Source organism: Notothenia rossii (assembly GCF_949606895.1).
Source record: "Notothenia rossii genome assembly, chromosome: 1".
NCBI classification, from domain to species: Eukaryota; Metazoa; Chordata; class Actinopteri; order Perciformes; family Nototheniidae; genus Notothenia; species Notothenia rossii.
The window spans coordinates 93042690-93063200 of record NC_136912.1 but is presented as its reverse complement, the minus strand read 5'-3'; the positions used below and the strand labels follow the sequence as shown (position 1 = coordinate 93063200).

Here is a 20511-nt window from a genome sequence, read left to right as displayed (position 1 = left end):
AATCAGCATTCAATTAGTGAAAGTAGTAAACCTAAAGTTTCTAAATCCCCTGTTACCTGTGAAATAAAATGTACTTTAGTAAAAGGTGAAAAGTATTAGCTTCAAAATATACGTAAAGTACCAAAATAAAAAACTTCTCATCGTGCAGAATCGCACTTTTTAGATTAAAGTATCTTGCAGATGGCAAAGTGAGAACTAATCTGAACTACTTTATATACTTAATACTGATATACTACATCATACTGTAATCATTCATGTATATTTTGTAGTGAGAATCTGTAGCAAGATACTAGCTGTGATTTGCCACTGAAATATTAGTAAGTACAGAATTGAAGTGTCAAACCCGTACTTAAGTACAGTACTTGATAACATGTATTTCATTGACATCATGTGTTTGGTTGAGTTGTGTAGTTAAGATCGAGTGTGTTTAATCTGGTTTCCTGTAATGGTTTTGTATTTTCTTTGACTATCAGCGTTGCCTGTGCAATATATTGACTTTCCATCCAGTTCTAAGCCACACATTTTTATCTTGGTGGTTTTTAGCTCTACATTTCAGCCAGATTTTAGTCATGTGACGTCTGGATCTGAAGTTTGGAGCTGAGCCAACAGCTTTCACTTTCAAAAGTTAATTGATCTGCTTTACCTGCAAGGGGCCTCAGTCATTGGTCGGTTTTTATTGATCAACTTCTACCTTACCTATCTCCTCTTTCAAACCTGAAATATGACATTTGAAATCTTCAGTCAGAGGACTTGCTGTGATTTGTTTTTTCAAAAGTAAGAACAAAAATGGGAAAAGGAGCCTAAAGCCCCGAAAATGACACCCGATGGACACACGATTAAGGAAATGTTCAAATTCGGCTCTGATCGTAACAACATCGGGCCATTCGTGAGGGCATCTTAAGCCATCGTATGACCGCCGGTGGAGTTTCTCAGGCTCCGGCAGCAACTTCGGGAGCGGTGGCAACATCTTTGGCGTCACAAAGATGGCTTAAGATGCCCTCACGAATGTCCCCATGTTGCTCCGATCAGAGCCGAATTTGAACTTTTCCTTAATCGTGTGTCCATCTGGTTGTTTTATTGCACAACAAAATCATGTAAACATATTATGTAAATAACCCAATTCGTGTTCTGTGAAACTGAAAAGGATATAATATATTATTTTGAAGGCGAGTTGACAGGAGGTTGTTGTTGCTATGGAAACAACATGACGGAGAAAACTTAATATATTCTACATATAAAGACGGAGAAAGTAAAGAACAAAGTCTGAAAATATCAGTACAGTATCAAAATACTTTAACATAATCGTTTGTGTTACTTTCGTTGCAGTTGTATTTCTTAAATGTAATGTAAATGTTGCCTTCGTGTGGTTCGGGGCCATCTTCGTGCGAAATTCACAATTCCATATTCGTGTGTCCATCGGGTATACATTTCGGGACAGTGTGACTGAGGCTTAAAGGTTTATCTGTAGTAATAATAATAATAATCTATAATTTCTTTGAAGTGAAAGGTACAATATTTGCCTCTGATATTTTGTAGGCTAGAAGTATTAAGTTGTAGAAAATGGAAGTACTCAAGTGAAGTACAAGTACCTCAAAAGTGTATTTAAGTAAGTATACTTCGTGTTTTAGGCTTTGTTAAACTGTGTTTGTGCTGTTCTTGGCCAGGTCTCCATTATAAAACAAACGTGTGATCTCATGCTGATTAACCCGGTGACTTTAAGGGTAGAAAAATATAAATGTTTGAGGAAGGAATCACAGCTGAGATGTTTTCCTCCAACAGGAGATTTCCCGTCACCTCCGGCCGAACACGTTGCGCGCTCTTCACGGAAAAGACAAAGTGAAGAACGTCGTCCACTGCACGGACCTCCCTGAAGACGGTCCTCTGGAGGTGGGTGGCTCTTTTATTTACCCACCATGCACTGCTGCAGAAAACACCCACAGTGTTTCCTCTCATCTGACATGATAGGTTTCCTCTTTGTCTTCCAGGCAGAGCTGGGAAGTAGTGGAGTACAAATACTTTGTTACTGTACTTAAGTACATTTTTCTGGTATCAGTACTTTACTCCACTACTTATTTCTCTGACGACTTTTTACTTTTACTTCCTACATGTTGAACACAAATACCTGTACTTTCTACTTCTTACATGTTGAACTCAAATACCTGTACTTTCTACTTCTTACATGTTGAACTCAAATACCTGTACTTTCTACTTCTTACATGTTGAACACAAATACCTGTACTTTCTACTTCTTACATGTTGAACTCAAATACCTGTACTTTCTACTTCTTACATGTTGAACTCAAATACCTGTACTTTCTACTTCTCACATGTTGAACACAAATACCTGTACTTTCTACTTCTTACATGTTGAACACAAATACCTGTACTTTCTACTTCTTACATGTTGAACACAAATACCTGTACTTTCTACTTCTTACATGTTGAACACAAATACCTGTACTTTCTACTTCTTACATGTTGAACTCAAATACCTGTACTTTCTACTTCTTACATGTTGAACACAAATACCTGTACTTTCTACTTCTTACATGTTGAACTCAAATACCTGTACTTTCTACTTCTTACATGTTGAACTCAAATACCTGTACTTTCTACTTCTCACATGTTGAACACAAATACCTGTACTTTCTACTTCTTACATGTTGAACACAAATACCTGTACTTTCTACTTCTTACATGTTGAACCCAAATACCTGTACTTTCTACTTCTCTCATTTTCCAAACAGGCTGGTTCCTTTAGTCTGAATGTGTGTTTGGTGGCGTGATCATTATTATTTAGAGTCATTGCGTGCCTATTGATTTGAACACGATCCGTGTATCCATCATTTCCTGGTCTTCTCTAAAGAAGAGGGACCAATGGAAACGTTGTCATGTTGCCGTTGGTCACCATGGAAACATTCATTAGCTAACAATGACATTATTGTTCTATTAATATAAAGGGAGGTCAGGTACTCTTTAAAACAGCTGCTAGTTATGGGTACTTTTTACTGAAGTACATTTCAAAGCCTCTTTACTTTGACTTGAGTAAAGAAGTTTAGTCAGTACTTCTACTTTTACCACGAGTATCTGTACTTCTACTCCGAGTACAGGATGTGTGTACTCTTGCCATCGTGATGCATAAACAGCTACCTTTGCATTTTTCCTACGCGAGAACAAAAAGCCCCCGACTCTCTGTGAAGTTTTGAGTCGGGTCTCATGACTCCTTCGCTCACTCTGAGGGAGAGAAGGAGGGATTTGAAACAAATCCATTGTTTCCCAGGGAGTGGGTCTGACCGCCGAGCGTCATTGTTCCCTCCTGATCTGTCGCTGCACAAGTGACTCCTTGTTAAACATTAGCCGGAGACTGAGCTGCCATTTTACCATCAGGGGACACAAAGGACAGCGGGAGAGTTCACTCTGAAGCTCTCCTACCATCGCTCTGTTCTGACGTCTACAGCTAGCGTGAGAGCAATGCAAGGTGGCATGATCTACAGAGTTATTAACAGAACTGTCTCTGAACTTTTCTCAAGATTCAAGGCTTTTATTGTCCTGTGTGCAAAGCTACAGTGTAGTTATGACAATGAAGATCTTTGGTCACGGGCTCCTCCAACAGTGCAACACAATAACACTGCTAAAATAGTGACAATAAAAAAAAGCCATCTCTCTGTCCTGACGTCTACAGCTAGTGTTAGCGCGATATAAGGTGACATGATTAACAGAGTTATTAAGAGAAGACACTCTGAGGCCCCGTCCACACGGAGACGATATCAGTTGAATCCGCTAACGTTCTCTATCGTATAGACCAGTGGTCGCCAACCAGTCGATCGCGATCGACCGGTCGATCGCGAGTGTGGTGCGGGTAGATCGCAGACCGTTAAAAAAAAAAGTAACAAAAGAAAGAAAAATTAAATTAAAATAATGTTTGAAAAATACGTTTTTAGATATAAACCTATCATCCACCACCCCGTTAGCAGGTGCCACTTGATTAACGTATATTTGAGACACCTCAATAATATAATACATTAACCGTGCTTTACGTGAACCTCATCATGACACAAGAGACAACGGCAGGACTGTAATTTGCCGTGTTCACTGAACGCAACAGAGGCAAGACACCACACCAATCAGAGTTGCATGGAAATACACTTGTGCTTGTGTCATTCAAGCTCGGCTCTGTGTGTGTGGCAATAGCGCATTTAGTGTGATAGAGAGAGGGAGAGAGGGACGGAGAGAGGGAGAGAGAGGGACCGTTGCTAGCGGGGACCGTGATGTTAGCATCTGGTTAGCTAGCTGCACTAACTAACTAACGGGCATAAGGAGCTGTTACCACAACAAGCTGGAGGAGAATCGTCTCCTGTCAGACTGAGGGGCTCAGGTGAGCTAAAGGACTCTCTGAGTGTTTAGAACGGTTTTGTCACAAATTATTCAAAAGATTATTTCCGCGGCACACCTTCATATGATCATTATAGTTATACAAACAATAAGAGAATACATGAAAAACAGGTATGAAATAGCCTACTATACAGTATGTCAGTAAAACAAGAATGCAGTTTAAAAGGGGAGTGATTTGTAAAATATCCATAAAGAAAAAGAAAATCTGTTTACAGTTCTGTTTCATCTGGGTGTTGAGAGATGTATCCATAGAACTCTTCATGTTGCTCTCAAAGTGCACCAGATTGATGCTTTCAACTTCAATATTTAAAAAAAAATCTTCCCGGGGGAGCATGCCCCCGGACCCCCCTAGAGGAGGTGAGGTCCGCCCCCCAATAGCACTTTACCCCTGCCTATATGCCGTGAGCTGATTATGGAGCCTTCATTGTAACAGTAATTCAGATGCAATTAGCCTATATAAACGGCCTCAAATTGGAAGCATTGCCTGGGCCGTCTTTTCACTCAATTCTGCAATAGGTAGATCTCGCCTTTCACCTAGGCCGAGGTCTGCGATCTTGGGCTTAAAAAGGTTGGTGACCACTGGTATAGACGGTTCGTCCACGCGAGGCCGAAACGGAGCCGCGAATTCGGAGCCGCGAATCCGATACACTTTGATAACGGCTCCCGAAGTGGGTAAGTCCGTGTGTACGCCCTATACGATCATTCCCTGAAACGATGACACCATAGCCCCGCCTCTCCCCACCTCTCCTGCTCACCCCCGCGTCATTGCTGATGCGTTTCAACAACAACAACAATGGCGGATCACAGGGTTGCGTTCGTGCTCCAGACGCTACTGAGCATGCTACAGATGTTAGTGCAAAAAATCGACAGCTCCTCTACCACAACCATCAGCAACAAGTGGACATGGAGAACTACATGTTGCTAAATCCACCGCGGAGAATAACCAGAAGGGCAACATGGCAACCATGGCAACCATGCTCGGGGGGTCTTCTTCACTTACAGGCCCGGCATATGTAGGGCCTACTACAGCGTCTCCAGTGTTTTCGTGTGGACGGAAGACCTTTTTGATATCGACTTCGGTTCATTTTCGTCTCCGTTTCGTCTCCGTGTGGACGGGGCCTCAATCTCTCAAGACAAAGGGATGAATTTAAATAGAGTTTAGGATTATTTAAACCTGGATAAGAGCAACTAAAATGGTGAATTTACGATAAAAATAATCAAAGTATTCTCATGAATTTGCACGAGTGTCTGTGGTGAGGTTCATTCACCTTTTGCCAAGTGGTACATTTACAATTTTGGTATCTCTGTTATTTCATTTTATTTCCGGTATTTATTAATTTTTTTCTCGTATATTTGACACTTGATTCTCAGGGAATATCCAACTTTTTTTTGTTGTAAATATGTGTTTTTCCTTCAATCTTAAGAAACCATCCAACATGTTTCTCTCACGTATTTGTAAGACTTTTTTCTTGTAAATTAAGTGCTTTTTTTCTAATATATTTAATACTTTATTCTTAGAGATTATTCAACAACAGTTTATTTCGTAAATATGCGTTTGAGAATTCACTCTGAAGCTCACCTACCATCTCTCTGTTCTGATGTCTACAGCTAGCGTTAGAGCAATGTAAGGTGACATGATTAACAGAGATATTAACAGAAGACACTCTGAATCTCTCAAGATCAAAGGATGCATTTACAGAGAGTTTAGGATTATTTAAACCTGGATGAGATTAACTAAAATGGCAAATTAACGAGAAAATAATCAAAGTATTCTCTGAGATTATGAAGTCAGTAATTTGTAGGAGTGTCTGTTGGGAGGTGAGGTTCAATCAACTTTTGCCAAGTGGTAAATGTACAATTTTGTTATCTCAGATATTTTTTATTTCCTGTATTTATTTATTTTGAAATCGTATATTTGACACTTTATTCTTGGAGAATATCTAACATGTATTTTTTGCAAATATGTGTTTTTCCTTAGACAATAATCACCTTTTTTTCTCGCAAATGCGTGACTTAAAAAAGAAACATCCAACATGTTTCTCTCATGTATTTGTAAATACAGTTACAAATACTTTTTTTTGAGTTTTTCTTGTAAATGAAGTGCTTTTTTTCTTGTATATTTAATACTTTATTCTTAGAGATTATTCAACAACAGTTTATCTAGTAAATATATGTACTTTCTCTTATTTAGCAAAATAATCAACTTTATTTCTCTTTATTTCTCGCATATTATTAGTTTGTATTCTGACAGAATATCTAACCCTTTCTTTGTATATTTGTGACTTTTTTCTTGTTAATGAGTTTTTTAAACATCTGAGAATATCCACTTTTATTTTTTGACTTTTTCTTAATATATATTTTAAATCTTATAATATTATCCCTCTTGTAACAACCTCTGAGTCTTTGTGTTTATCATAGAGTATATAATTCAATGTCGAGTCAGTTCTGTCACCTGAAGATCAGCAGGAGGGGACTCTTTAAAGTAGAGACACTACATACTGATATACACCTGAACATCAGCAGGAGAGGACTCTTTAAAGTAGAGACACTACATACTGATATACACCTGAACATCAGCAGGAGAGGACTCTTTAAAGTAGAGACACTACATACTGATATACACCTGAACATCAGCAGGAGAGGACTCTTTAAAGTAGAGACACTACATACTGATATACAGCTGATCATCAGCAGGAGAGGACTCTTTAAAGTAGAGACACTACATACTGATATACACCTGAACATCAGCAGGAGAGGACTCTTTAAAGTAGAGACACTACCTGCTGATATACACCTGAACATCATCAGGAGAGGACTCTTTAAAGTAGAGACACTACATACTGATATACACCTGAACATCAGCAGGAGAGGACTCTTTAAAGTAGAGACACTACATACTAATTTCTTGTTCCTTTTCACAGGTGGAGTATTTCTTCAAGATTCTGGACAGGTGAAGCGACAGGAAGTGATGTTCTGCACATTCAAAGACCGCACCGTTGTCTCATTTTTCTGTTTATTGTTTCAGCCTTATGCAGATTAAATAAAGTGACAAGAGCAGACTCCTGACAAGTGTTTGTGATCTTCAACATTGAATTAAGTATTTTTCACACCAACTAAACATCTTATTACAACGGGATACTGCATTGCCTCTGATATTCTTCTAACTTTTTTTTTTCTTTTTTTTTGACCAGCGACTTTGGTATTAGATTCATACATTTACACTTTGAAAAAAATGTACAACTGCATAAATATAAAATTCTTCCACCATGAAAATGGCTAAAAACATTCAATAGTAAGTTGCACCACGTCACGTGATGTCTCCAGCAAAACAGATTTCAAAGCACTGAGTTGCCACCGTTTCCGTGGAGATGACAGGCTTCTAGGCTGGACCCACAAAGCTCTACTCTAACGAATTAAGAAGTATCAAACAGAAATGTCATCAAACCATATCCTACAGCTAAGGTGAACAACACAGAAAAAGGTGTACGGATGTATCCTTCCACAGTGGATAAAGAAACACGCACAAAAAAAAAAAGGTTTCCATGGAGCGCAGTCATTTACTCACACACGGGCCGTAAAGGTTCAGAGTACCATGCTAGTATTTCAGTTAGTCAGAGCACATTAACACACACTCTCACATGAAGTAACACCTGCACACACACACACACACACACACACACCTTGGACCACTAAAGCAGACATAAGACAGAAGAGATTACAACAGGACTGGACTACAGCACGTGACACTCCAAAAATATATAGAAACCACGTTAGGATGACACACGGGGACAGAACACAGCTCGCTACACGTCAGTAGTGGAATCGCGGTTTTACAGTAATACACGAACGCATCCCATGGCTTCAGGAATATTTTCATGTTCAGTAGAATAAATATTTGCTATTGCTACTCTTGTATTTTACATTCTAACCCTCGACAAACACACGGAAAAAGCTAGTGTAAAGCACACAGATTAAGTGTAGGTCCTGTATATTATGAATGTTCAAAGACTAGTGGTGTTTTTTTTTATCTGAACTCTTTTTAATTCGCTCTACATTTTATTATCGGGTGTTTCTTTTTTTTCAAAATGAGAGTGCTCGTTCACGGCTGAGGTCACGAAGCGATGGTGAACTTCACGTCAAAGCGTCCCTGATAGCGGTCCTTCTCGCTGTAGTCGATGTTGGCGCCGTACACTTTGCACTCGATGCGCAGCTCCTGATCCAGGGTCAGGTTGGTGAACTGGATGGCCACCAGAGGCTGGAGGTACTGGGGGTGCAGCAGCTTGCCGTAGTACGGGTAGTATTGGAGGGGGAAGCCTTCGCCCATGCCGTAGTACTTGATCTCTCCGATCTTACTTTCATCTTCCTCTCTCTGCAAACACAAGAGTGGAAGTTAGAAATCTGTTTTTTCTAACAGCAAATCAAACTTTATTTGTACGGAGAGAAGAAGTCCCTCCCTTTCCCGGGGAGCTTATGTCGAAAAAATGATGAATTGAAGTCAATGGAGAGAGACAGATTATCTTCCGATGCCGTTTGAATTGTGCCACGAATTACACACAGGGGGTCCGCGGGGTCTTAAAAAGTATTAAAAGTTGATAAATCAATTTAGCAAAAATGAAGGCTATTAAAAAGTATTAAAGGCATTTTCCAAGGTATCACATTTTGTAGTTTGTTTTCAATAAGTATATAAATGGTCCAAAGAGGTTGTATTCTACAGTCTGCCTGAATGTAATCATTGCGTAGGTGTGTAGTGTGATTCTGTGTACTTTATGGCATCCCGTTGGATTTGACGTCATCTGAACAGGACATCGCACGCTCACTGCTTGATAGCACGCGGAGGTCCGTTTACGCCGGTTGTTAAACAACATCGTTATGGGGAAATGCAAGTTAGCGTCCAAATGGTTGGAAGATAAGGAGGAAGGACAATCAATACTGAATATAGTCAATGTGAGGTAAAGTGTGTCGCCAAGGTAACCGGTTACAACTCCAAGTGGAGATGAGGTCTTAAAATGTATGGGAAGGGTCTTAAAAGGTTGACTTCAGGATTCCTGCAAGCAGTGAGCGTGCGATGTCCTGTCTAAGAAACACTCTTAAATTAAACTTAAGGGGGGTTTATATATATCTATCTATATATATAGATAAGTATGAGTATCTTAAATATAGGTAACTGTACATTTGTGGTGATTCAGATCCTAAAAGTACGAATACCACGCTGTAAAACTACTCCATTACAAGTAAAAGTCCAGTATTGAATATATTACTTTAGTAAAAGTGGGTATGTATAATAAGCAATTTGTACTTTAAGTAATACATGTACAAAAACGTTGAAAGTAAACCTTTAAGATTAATCAAATGCTGTTAAAGTAAAAAGACTTCCCTTTGAATTATAGTGGAGTAGAAGTGATTTGAAAAGTTAACACAAAAGTAAACGAGTAGCTCCAGTGTGCTGCAGTGTTTGAGTTGAGTCACTAACTGACTGCATGGCTGTATGATAGATAAGGAGCAGCAGGGGGTCACACGTACCTTGTTCTTGCAGTAAATGGGGATCAGGTTGGGCTGAGATTTGGCCTGCAGCGCATCGGGGAGAGACTGGTTGTTGGTCGGAGGCTGAAGAGAACACAGAGAGAGAGGTTCATTAAAAAACACCCTGAGCATGTGAGGGGGGGGGGGGGGGGTGGCTGATTCCTAGAGATGCATAGATTTAAAATCTGCTTTTTTGTCTATTTACAAATTGATATTATCGATCGTCAAATATGCTACTTTCATGTTATGTTGAGTATTGCACTCTGTTGCGTCGTAAACCTTGTTAGAAAAACCATGTAATAATATAAAAACCAATTCTCCATAAAGTCGGAACCACTTTACAATAAGAACATAAGGCTTAGTCATCTTGCCAAACACGAGGTGACACCTCGCGCTCTCGGGGTGGACGCCCACTCGGCCCGGAAACACTGCTCCAAAGTGAACATTTAATGAGACACATCTGAAACAACATCAGCCAACAGTTTAGCTAATGGGTGGCTAACCCTTTAATAACATGTGATCTGTGATGGGAGAGAACACGGGGATTTCAGACCATTAACACGCACTAATACCTATATATCACACAAGAGGAAATATGACCTCTTTAACAATGTCAATGAAGCTACAAAATGAAAAAGTGTTAGGCAAGGCCCGTTTATTTATAACGCACCTTTCAACACAAGGCCATTCAAAGTGCTTTACAAAAATGGAAGACATTAAGAGAATGGCATTAAAAAGCAAAGATAGTAAAAGGTAGGTGAACGTACCCGTGGTTTGAAGTTGACGATCCTGTTGAGCTTCACGATGAGGCAGGGCTTCCCGTCCTTGAAGCCGTAGTCCGGGTCGTCGATTCCGGAGCAGACGCCCAGCAGCTTGCGGTCGAATCGGCACGCCTTCCTCTGGCCGATGTCGCTGTCCTCCAGACCGCCGCGGTCCATGTACATCTTAGGAATGACTGCGCACAGGAAACACACATTAGACCCCAAATGAAAGGTGAAGAGAGTGCTGCACGGAAGACCTATCTTTTTGTAAGCTGACCCTGAAGGTAGCATCTCCCTGTGATACTTCAGTTGTCTTATGCACAAAGCTACAGTGAAGAAATGGCAATGAAATGATTCTGACCCGAGCTCCTCCAACAACGCAACGTGTATAATAAAATGCTAAATTAAAAGTAGTGCAAAAAGTCTATATTCCAGAGTTCCCATTATCACCGGACTATGACCGGTAAAATATGCTGAAGACCGGCAAATCCAAATCTCTCCGGTCAAAATAACCCCTTAGCGCAATACCGCTTCAGTTGCTCCACTTATGTGACAGACAAGAAGAGCCAACTCTAATGTCTAACACTGAATGTGGAGAAAGAGACGTCCTGTATGGGTTGATTGTGCGTTGATCTGTTGGTAATGCCTCGGGGTTCCGGTGGGCATGTAAACAAATGCATAATTCTATACTTTGCGGCCTCACCCGGTTGCATAGCGACACTTATTGTTTAGGTGTCTTTTAATAAGCAGGTAGTCCTATCATTAGCTAGAACTAGCTGGATCTGATCGATATGGGCATAAACGCGAGTCTAATCTGACGGGAGAGAGAGATCAGCTGCTGCTGACGAGTCGACACGCAGCTCTGCATGATCACATGCAGCGGTGAGCGGACAAAACACACACTTCAGGTTAGAATATCACACGTAGCTATTTTAATTACCTCTCAAACTACCGTAACTAGTTATAGATATGTTTAGTTTTACTGTCGGGTCACTCGTTACTGGATCCGCGAGCTGCATGATACTGACGGGCTGTCAGGAGAGGGAGAGAGCGCTCCGTTTATTATTCCCGTGTTATTATAAATTACTGTTCACTTTTGAATAATGAAGTTAATCTACTATAATTAGTTTGTTTAATATCGAATCATTTCAATTTGTTTTAAAGCTCAATAAATAACAAAGAAGATCTTTGACCGGCACTTTTCTCATTTAGTCGGGGAGATTTCAACTTTAACGGACATTTTGACAGGCAAAAAATAAGTAGGCCTATATTTATATATATATATATATATATATATATATATATATAAATATGCAGCTGGATAGCATCCACATATTAATACTACTTTTATAACAGTTAAATGTAAAATCAAAAGCTAATTATTAAAGAACTACATCAAGGTCACATGACTTCACATCACCATCGCTGGGAGACTAATGTTGGGCGTGTTGACGTTCAGTCGTCTCATTCAGACACAAGTGCCGTTTTTAAGACGTGTTAAATCCTTGAATATTCATCAGTGTGTCTTTTTACGTTTTAATGTTGGAGAACAAAATGTAAATCCCTTATTTACGGCATCTATGAAAAACCCATTCAAACTAGTAGTGCTAACACATTCCCTGGACACACACAATGGTTCAATCTAACACACGGAACACTAGTTCAAAAGTATACTATAATATAAACACTTGCAAATGTATACAACAACTTCCAGCAGTGAAATGATTGTTCATATAGATACTAGAATGATCCCTGCACGACTCACCTCCACAGTCCTGAAAATGCCGCTCATCCGTCTGTGTATCCAGGTCGTACGTCTTTAGGAAGTTGTTCATGGCTTGAGTGTACTTGCTGTAAGATTCATCTTTAGATTTGGTGTAAGCAATTTCAGATTTCAGTGAGCGGGGGGTGTGTGAAAGACCTGAGAATCAAAACAGATGTTTGAGAGAATTATGAATGATTTCAGGAGAAATGAATGCAACCGTGTGAGAGGAAAAACAACTGGGGCTGAAGAATTGAGTTTGAAGCTTCCAGAGATGTTTCATTTCATGTCGATTCAATGTGTTGTTTAGAACTTGTATTTTTGGCAGATAAGACTTCACTGAATGTCCGGCAGTGGCTCAGCCAGTAGGGGCTTGGACTGTGAGCCGTAGGGTCGCCGGTTCAAGTCCCCGACCAGACCTAAATATGGAGAGTGGACTTCTACTTGGAGAGGTCCCAGTTCACCTCCTGCCCTGGTTCCCTTGAGCAAAGCGCCAGACACCCCCCTTCCCCTCCCACGGCTCCCCGGGCGCTGTGCAATAGCTGCTCCTAGTACTAGACTCCTGGATGGGTTCAAAGCAGAGAACACATGTCCCCGTGTGTGCTCTGCATGTGAGACCATTAAAGAGGGGTTCATCCCTCCTTATTCTATTCTATAAGTATTATACTGTTAGTAGAATGAGACTCCAGTAGTGGCTGCTTAGCATTGCTTTAAATCCAAACATCCCCAATTACTACAGAACGTTTCAAAGTCCAAAGGTCCATTTTTATTCAAAACAGATAGATGGCATCCTTTCCAAAATTCCAGAAAAAGGATTTTGTATAAAAGCATTTTGTGTTAATCCAAATAAACTGTAGTCTTTGAAACAACACGTTAGCAGCTCTGACAAAACTGCTTGTTGCCCACAAAGGGAAACCTGCACTAGCTTATATGTATTAAAGACAGTTGCATTTTAAAATATATATATTAACTAATTGAATCAAATTGTATTAGTTTTTGATATTCAGGATTTTTCTTTCAGTAACATCTGCTGCAGCCCGTTGAAACCACTCTGTTCCTCTGAGCTGCTCTTTGTTAGAGCCTCTGCTCTGTTATCTTAGGACGGCTCAACGTGGGGTCTTGGGGGTTTCCTCAGATGGTCTCTGGCAGTAATTTTCCACACAGAGGCGTCTCGGCCAGGCGTGGCACGAGGACGGAGCGATGGCAAGTGAAAGTGTCTGTTTATTTGCTGCCACGGTTCTGAGAGTTATTTGAGCAGCAGCAGCAGAACGTTTGAGTTCCAGTGGCAGCCTGTGAAAGTTCACCACGATCCCCTGCCCCCACACTCACACACTCTCTCACGTGTGTCTCTCTCACAATGGAAACTTTTAGCCTGAGAGTGAGAGGCGGGCTCTTAGAAAAAACGACTCCCTGCTTCCTTTATCATGCCACTAGTGGAAACTCACTTCAGCTCAAAGCAGCCACACTTCCTGCGGCCAAAAGCCAGTGACAAACTAACCTGTGAGCATCAAGTCTTTTTACAATAGCTGCTATGAACAAACGAGACGTTGCTGGCGTAACAAGAAGATATTCTGGGCGCAGACTCTCGCAGGAAAAACTCAAAAAACGCTCCACTGCAGCAGCTGCGTTTTTACGCTCTCACAAGATTACAGATTAGAAATATTTCTGCAGGAAAACAAGCTTTATAGGCCCCTAAGCCCTGGCAAAGGTAAATCATTTTGGTACCAACATGTGTGTGTGTGTAAACATGTCGGCTGTGGGACAATCATTTCAGTTACAATGGGTGTAGCAGCCCCCTGCAGCCTGAGGGGAAACATTGACTGAGGGAGGAGTGAAGGACAAAATGGCTGAACCTATGTAAGGTCAGAGAGACGGCTGATTGAAGAGCGGCTCAGAGACACACCCCAACATACACACACACACACACACACACACACACACACACACACACACACACACACACACACACACACACACACACACACACACACACACACACACACACACACACACACACACACACACACACACACACACACACACACACACACACACACACACACACACACACACACACACACACACACACACACACACACACACACACACACACACACACACACACACACACACACACACACACACACACACACACACACACACACACACACACACACACACACACACACACACACACACACACACACACTTTCCATTCAAAGCTAATGTTTAATTAGAAAGGTGAATGCTGTTTGTTTACCTGGGGGGGCGACTCTGTCCTGATAGGTGGGTTTGTAGTTGCTCAGCGTGAGCAGCAGCGCCTGAATGGTCCCGATGAAAATGCCAGCCAAGCATCCGTAGAAAATCACGTAGAACAGGAAGATTTTAACTGTAGGGGAGAAAATGTAACGTCATTAACAATGTGAAAGGAACGGAGAGTGAATTCATCGACACGTCAGTCATTTATACAAAAAGGAATAATCCAAACATGATCTGGTTTTTAGCCAGTCTCCTGTTTTAATACTGCTTGATGTCAATAAAACATTGGAATACTCAGAATTCAAGATGCTAGATTGATATGTAATTTCTTTAAACGGTTGGTAGGGCTTTTTAAGATTTCAATTTGAGAACGTTGAAGGGTCGTAAGGTTTAAATCCACCCAGAAGCTTCTGTTGTCACATCTAAACACTTAAAATGTAATTGCGCAATGATATCTAACCAGATGTCTCATACCCAAAGTAAACTAAATGTTTTGTCACTTTGTTTACTTTACAGGCAGTCCATCTAACTCGGATTTGATTCAAATAGTAAAAGAGTGTAGGTTAACAAGAGTTCAATTCAAGCACTTTCTCAATTTTCTAAATATCACATTAAATTGTTCTCAGAGAATTGACACCGTTAATCAGACGGTGATGTCTAATGTTAAAGTAGAGAAACAAGTTGAATTTAAATGACCACTAAACAAAGAATGATCTTAATCAAGCAACATCTAAGTCAACTCCAAGTACACTAAAACAGTGGGTTAGCATTCAGGGTCAAATGTGGACTGCAGGAGGCAAGAAAAACCTCGAGAACAGTCCCAACAGACCGTCCGTCAACCACACCTTTCTCCCCTCATTATGGAAGCCATTTTCGAACAGTAGGACTCCATGCAGGGGCTTTTCTTGTCAACCTAATTTAAAATGTACTCCAATTACATAACAGCAGGAGCCCCCCCCCCGTCCCCCGCCCCTCCTCAATGTGTCACCACTTACTGTCCCAACACTGTCCTGAGTTCCCGGGCTTTATTCATGCCCTTAATGCAGACGCAAACACCTTTAATTAGCATTTCTTGTTTGCTCACAGTTCAAAAGAGATAAACCAACACCTAGACGAGTGCTCTAAGTGGGCTGCATGTTTTATTTTGGTAATTAAGTTTCTATCACTCTGAGATTCAGCCGATTGTTCCTGTTTTGTATCCCGCTAAACAAACCTCTTTATCTGAGATGTCTCCAGGGACAACATGTAAACAATAGAAGGCCTCTTGGTGATTTTCATCTTACTAAACAAGCTTGAAGGAAATCCCAGATTTACAGGTTTTTGGTGTAAACTGTAAAAGCAGCCAAAAAACATGACAAACCTATTTTTTGCAGGAGAACAAAGTCCCCGTGGATTTTTCAATTTTTTTTTTTTTTTAAATGCATTGAATACTTAATATCTCAAATATAAGGAATAAAGGGTATTCAAATCTTAAAATGATGTTGTTCCTGATTTTGCCTTAATTGGTTATATATATATATATTTATTAAATTCCTTTCACATTAAGATCACATCGTGTGTTAAATTGGATTTAAATGTAATTCCATGTGGCTTTAATTCTTACTTGCATTAAGCTGTAAGCCTTATAAAAGGCGTATCTTATCTCCCATGCACCCTTTTAGGAGTAATTATTAATATAATAATATTCCTGTTGTTCCTACGTTCGGAGAGCCTTGACATTTCTCGATATCATTTTGTATCTACTGCCAGATTGTTTCCTCCATCCCTGACGTACAGTTGCAGCCTTCTCCTGGCGTCTTATCGTTTCTGATTTTGGGTGCCTGAAAACCGACAGACGGCCTTCGTCTCCCCGTCCCTTTCTCATGAATGTTCTGTTGTTGTGACACCCTCCCAAAATGTCTTCCCTCTGCCAGTTTGAGCGTGTAAAATCAGCCCCTGAGAAACCAGTTAGTCGGGTTAACAGCAGCCCGAGCGGCACATCCTTATCTCCCGCTGCAGAGTTTGGGCGTACTCAAATGTACGGAGTAGTGTTTCCAGCAGATCTGATAAATGTACACCCGCTTGATGTTGTGTGCCTATAGGCTGCCGCCTCTCGGAGCACCTGCTGCTAATGTAAATGCACGGCGAGCTATTTTCCATGGAGTCTGTGTAGCAACCGTAGCAAGGCTGCGTGATGCACCTGTTGAGAGGGAAACCATACACTGATACTCCCAACGCTGGAGAAATGTGCAGGGATTCAAATTAAAGCTGCAACTATACGTAGAAACATCTATTGGTGCAAAATGTGCTCGCTTCTTGTCATTTTAAAGCTTAAACTATAAGCATTTGCTACTATTCTAGCTCAATATTTGATGGTCGAACAATTTAGTGGGAAAACCAAGACGGTTAATCAGTGAATTCAGTATAATTAAAGCAGTGATTTATTTGAGTTTTTGACATTTAAGATATCAAAAATAAAGTTGCATTCAGCATCTTGCGTATAGGGTGAAAAGCTTATGCAAAACATATTACACTTTGGCTCATGGAGGCAGGCGAAATGCAGTCAGATAGGCGTGTCAGCCAGGCAGTGTCAAGTTACACACAGGCCTTCTTTTATTTAGTCAGCCCTGTGATTTCATCTATTTAATTCCAATTAGAGCTAAGGCGATCAGTCAATTGACAGAAAATAATTGGCTACTGTTTTGATAATCAATGAACCATAATACTCATTAGTCTCATAAACTCCTTATAGTTTCTCATTTCAAATTAGATCATTTCTTCCTTTTTTATTGTTTTATATAATAAATAACTACATTTCTGAGTGTGATTTTTAAACAGACAGAACCAGGCATGTTAAGAGTGGCTCAGACTAAATGATTATCCTTTAACTGAAAACATTATTGGCAGATTCATCAATAATTAAATAGATCGATGGTTTCAGGAGAGTAAGTAACATTTCTAGGAATGTTAAAAGCATTATGTGGTCATTGTGATTATACATAGCCAGAGTCGATTATGTATAAATGCGCATTAGTGACAGAAGTACTAGGGCTGCAACTAAGGATTATCTTCACTATTGATTAGTATTTTAGACTAAAACACGTTTCTAAAAGCCTTTTTAATTTCTTATGTTTGTCCAAAGGCTAAAGTTATTCAGTTTAGTAAGATATAAAGCAGGACATCTCCATTTTGTTTCCATGGAAAATGACTTAAATGAAAAATCAATTATGCCCATTTATTTCTGTTAATCGATTTGACTGAAACCCATGCAGCTTTAAGAAGGACACCACACCATTTTGTAGCTTGAAAATCCAGATATACCAACAGGCAGACATGTAAATAGCTGACAGAAAGTGGCCTACTGGTGGTGACAGGCAGAGTTTGAATGGAGAGCACCTCCCCCACCAGACTGCTGCAGCGTGTTGTGAAGAGAAACCACATTCACACCATGTCTCTCCACTTTTACTGACTGCCTTCTTATGTTGGACTTTACCAGCTCTGCGGTGCATTTTCAGACACATTCATCTTGCTCAAAATGTCACAAAAAAACAAGAAATGAGCCCCCATTGAAGTCTGACATTGAAGCAGACATTTCACCTTCTTCCTCATAATGGAAACAGCAGAAATACACACTTTAAACAACGTATACTTAAGATTATTCCAAATGTGTTGCACTCTGCAACTCAAGGGCAGACATAGTCTACCTGTTGCTTTTACTCAGTGCGACACCAGCCTCCCTCACGACACACCAAGCCTGTAATAAATGCTATTCAACAGTATTACTACACTAAAAACGTGTTACGGTTTTACATATTTCACCTTTAAGTAGCTCGCCATTGACGATTGTTACCACAGAGCTGCGGCAGCATTACAGTGATTTTCTTCCGCCTCAGAATCAGAAAAAAACTATTTAATATGTGAGCTTTTATGATAAGCTTTTGAGGAATGAGAGCCTGTAAACTGGTAAAGAAAAGCCCACGAATGTTCCCTTTTTTCAGTGGAAATTAAGTCTGAGATGGAGGGGGGGAGCGCCCCCCCCCCCCCTAGAGACATGTGAGTCGTGATCAGTCCAGCACCGTGTTACCGAGCCGTGTCTGGACCAACCTGGCTGCTTTTACACACCAAGAAAAAGCCATTTATAAACACATAAAACGAGCTTAAAGGGTGCTGTTTGAAAGTATGTTTCATCCTATCAAATCAACAAGCATTGTTGACCGTCTTCAAGTATTGGAAACGGGTAAAAACGGGTAAAACGATTAACTGGATCCACTAATCTCTGTTTTTTCTTTTGAGTGAAAGCAAAGCCTGTTAAAAACAGGGGCCAGCAGATTAGCTTGTTATTGGGAGGAATAAATGTCCTTCTCAATGTGGAGGATAAAATAAACAACTTTCACTGTTTGGATCAGTGGAAAAGTCCTGGGCCAACACACAGACGTCCTTCAGGATGACCTTTTCATAAAGGGCGTTTTTTAAATACATATATGAGCTACGCCTTTGGTAATCATTTCCTATTAAACTGTATTACTGTGTACTCTTGTAAATTGTGTAATTTCTATCTCTAATATGTTATGCTTGCCTCTTAATGAATATTTTGCCTCTTCACTTTTGGTGTAACAGTGTAAATGTCCTCTATGTGGGACTAATGGAGGTGTTCTGATTAACAATACATCCAACATCTTGTCAAAAAACAGCTAAAACACGTTTTCTGCGCAAATAACTCACATATAGCACCATGTAATTTGTTTAGTTGAAAATATGAGAACGTTTGAAACACTAGTAGACCTGTGGCGTGTCTTTTAGGGGCGGACTTATTCTGTTTCTGTAAATTGAGATTTGACAACTTCTAACACAGCCTCCATTGAAAAGGCGAAGTCACGACGCAGCAGCAGCAGCATGTCAGATCTAACAGGTGCTGTGTGTCTGCAGGCAGGATATGGAGAACAGATAATAAATAGTTTCCACTCTCTTGAGGGGGTAACCTGTTGGTTTATGTTAATTTGCAGCTGTACATTCAGTGAAATAAAAGGATTGAATACTTACGCCAACTGCTCCATGTTCGCCCCAAAAACTCCCTTTTTTCGGAATTCCACATAAATGACTGCCAACCGCCGTTGCTTTCCTTGTTAGCCGGCATATTCAAAAACTCCCCGTTATTTGTTCGAATATTTAATGGGTTTTTTTCTTCTTCTCCTTCTTCGAGCTCCGAGTGTTAACAGTCTCTCCACAGGAAATGCGAAAGGACAGTATCGTACCCGGCTCCTCCAATAATACCCACACACACAATTTATCTCTCGGGGAAACCGACTCCGCCTGCTAACTCCCGTAATAAGTTACCCCCCTCAAGAGGGAGGGCTGCAGCGAGCAAATCAAAATCTTCCTCCGCTTTTTGCGTAGAGAGAACAAGAGGGAGGGGGCCTATAGAGACAGAAAACGTCCAATAGTCGGCAATCGTTTTAAATGATGCCGGTGCCATGGAAACAGTCACCACTGCAGCCCCCTGGTTTCCAAAAACTCACGTGGCGACTAATATTTCATACTATTGTTACGTCATAGTCTCTAATAGTCTGCTATGTGAAAGCTAAATACATCATTTATGTTATTAAAAAAAGAGCCATGAACTGATTCTAACTATAACTTTTCATGACAGGTGTGCAACCAATCTTTTTTTCCACATTATGTATTACAATATTGACTATAATAAAGGTGATATTGTTTATTATTTAATCTGAAGCAGAACGTTTTAAAAGGTTTTACATTAGCCTACTTTTGCTAACTGTTGTAACTGTTTATCACCTACTTATATCTTGCTATTTTAACTTGAACAATTATATCTATATC

At 40.3% G+C, this 20511-nt stretch overlaps 2 protein-coding genes across 2 annotated transcripts in view; one reads left to right on the top strand and one right to left on the bottom strand.

The window, feature by feature from the left end:
- Positions 1-8132, top strand: part of nme7 (NME/NM23 family member 7) — a 40453-nt gene extending 32321 nt beyond the window's left edge. Inside the window, exons 11-12 of the mRNA XM_079678834.1 lie at positions 1780-1887; positions 7314-8132. Of these exons, the coding sequence (XP_079534960.1) occupies positions 1780-1887; positions 7314-7346 (141 nt within the window). The 3' untranslated portion in view covers positions 7347-8132. The remainder of the gene's footprint in view (positions 1-1779; positions 1888-7313) is intronic.
- atp1b1a (ATPase Na+/K+ transporting subunit beta 1a) lies at positions 7389-19974 on the bottom strand. Its single transcript, XM_079678847.1, has 6 exons — positions 19714-19974; positions 14696-14824; positions 12439-12594; positions 10680-10867; positions 9913-9996; positions 7389-8761 (listed from the first exon to the last, which is right to left on the bottom strand). Exons 1-6 carry the CDS (start codon positions 19805-19807, stop codon positions 8504-8506), a joined length of 909 nt encoding a protein of 302 aa, XP_079534973.1. The 5' UTR covers positions 19808-19974; the 3' UTR covers positions 7389-8503.
- Positions 19975-20511: the final 537 nt, after the last annotated feature.

What these genes read in the sequence shown, in the direction of transcription:
- atp1b1a (XM_079678847.1), bottom strand. Translation starts at nt 19,807, where the DNA reads ATGCCGGCTAACAAGGAAAGCAACGGCGGTTGGCAGTCATTTATGTGG. An exon ending in GCGAACATGGAGCAGTTGGC is followed by an intron (nt 14,825 to 19,713) that starts GTAAGTATTCAA and finishes TCTCCCCTACAG; the next exon opens with TTAAAATCTTCCTGTTCTAC. An exon ending in GGACAGAGTCGCCCCCCCAG is followed by an intron (nt 12,595 to 14,695) that starts GTAAACAAACAG and finishes TTTGATTCTCAG; the next exon opens with GTCTTTCACACACCCCCCGC.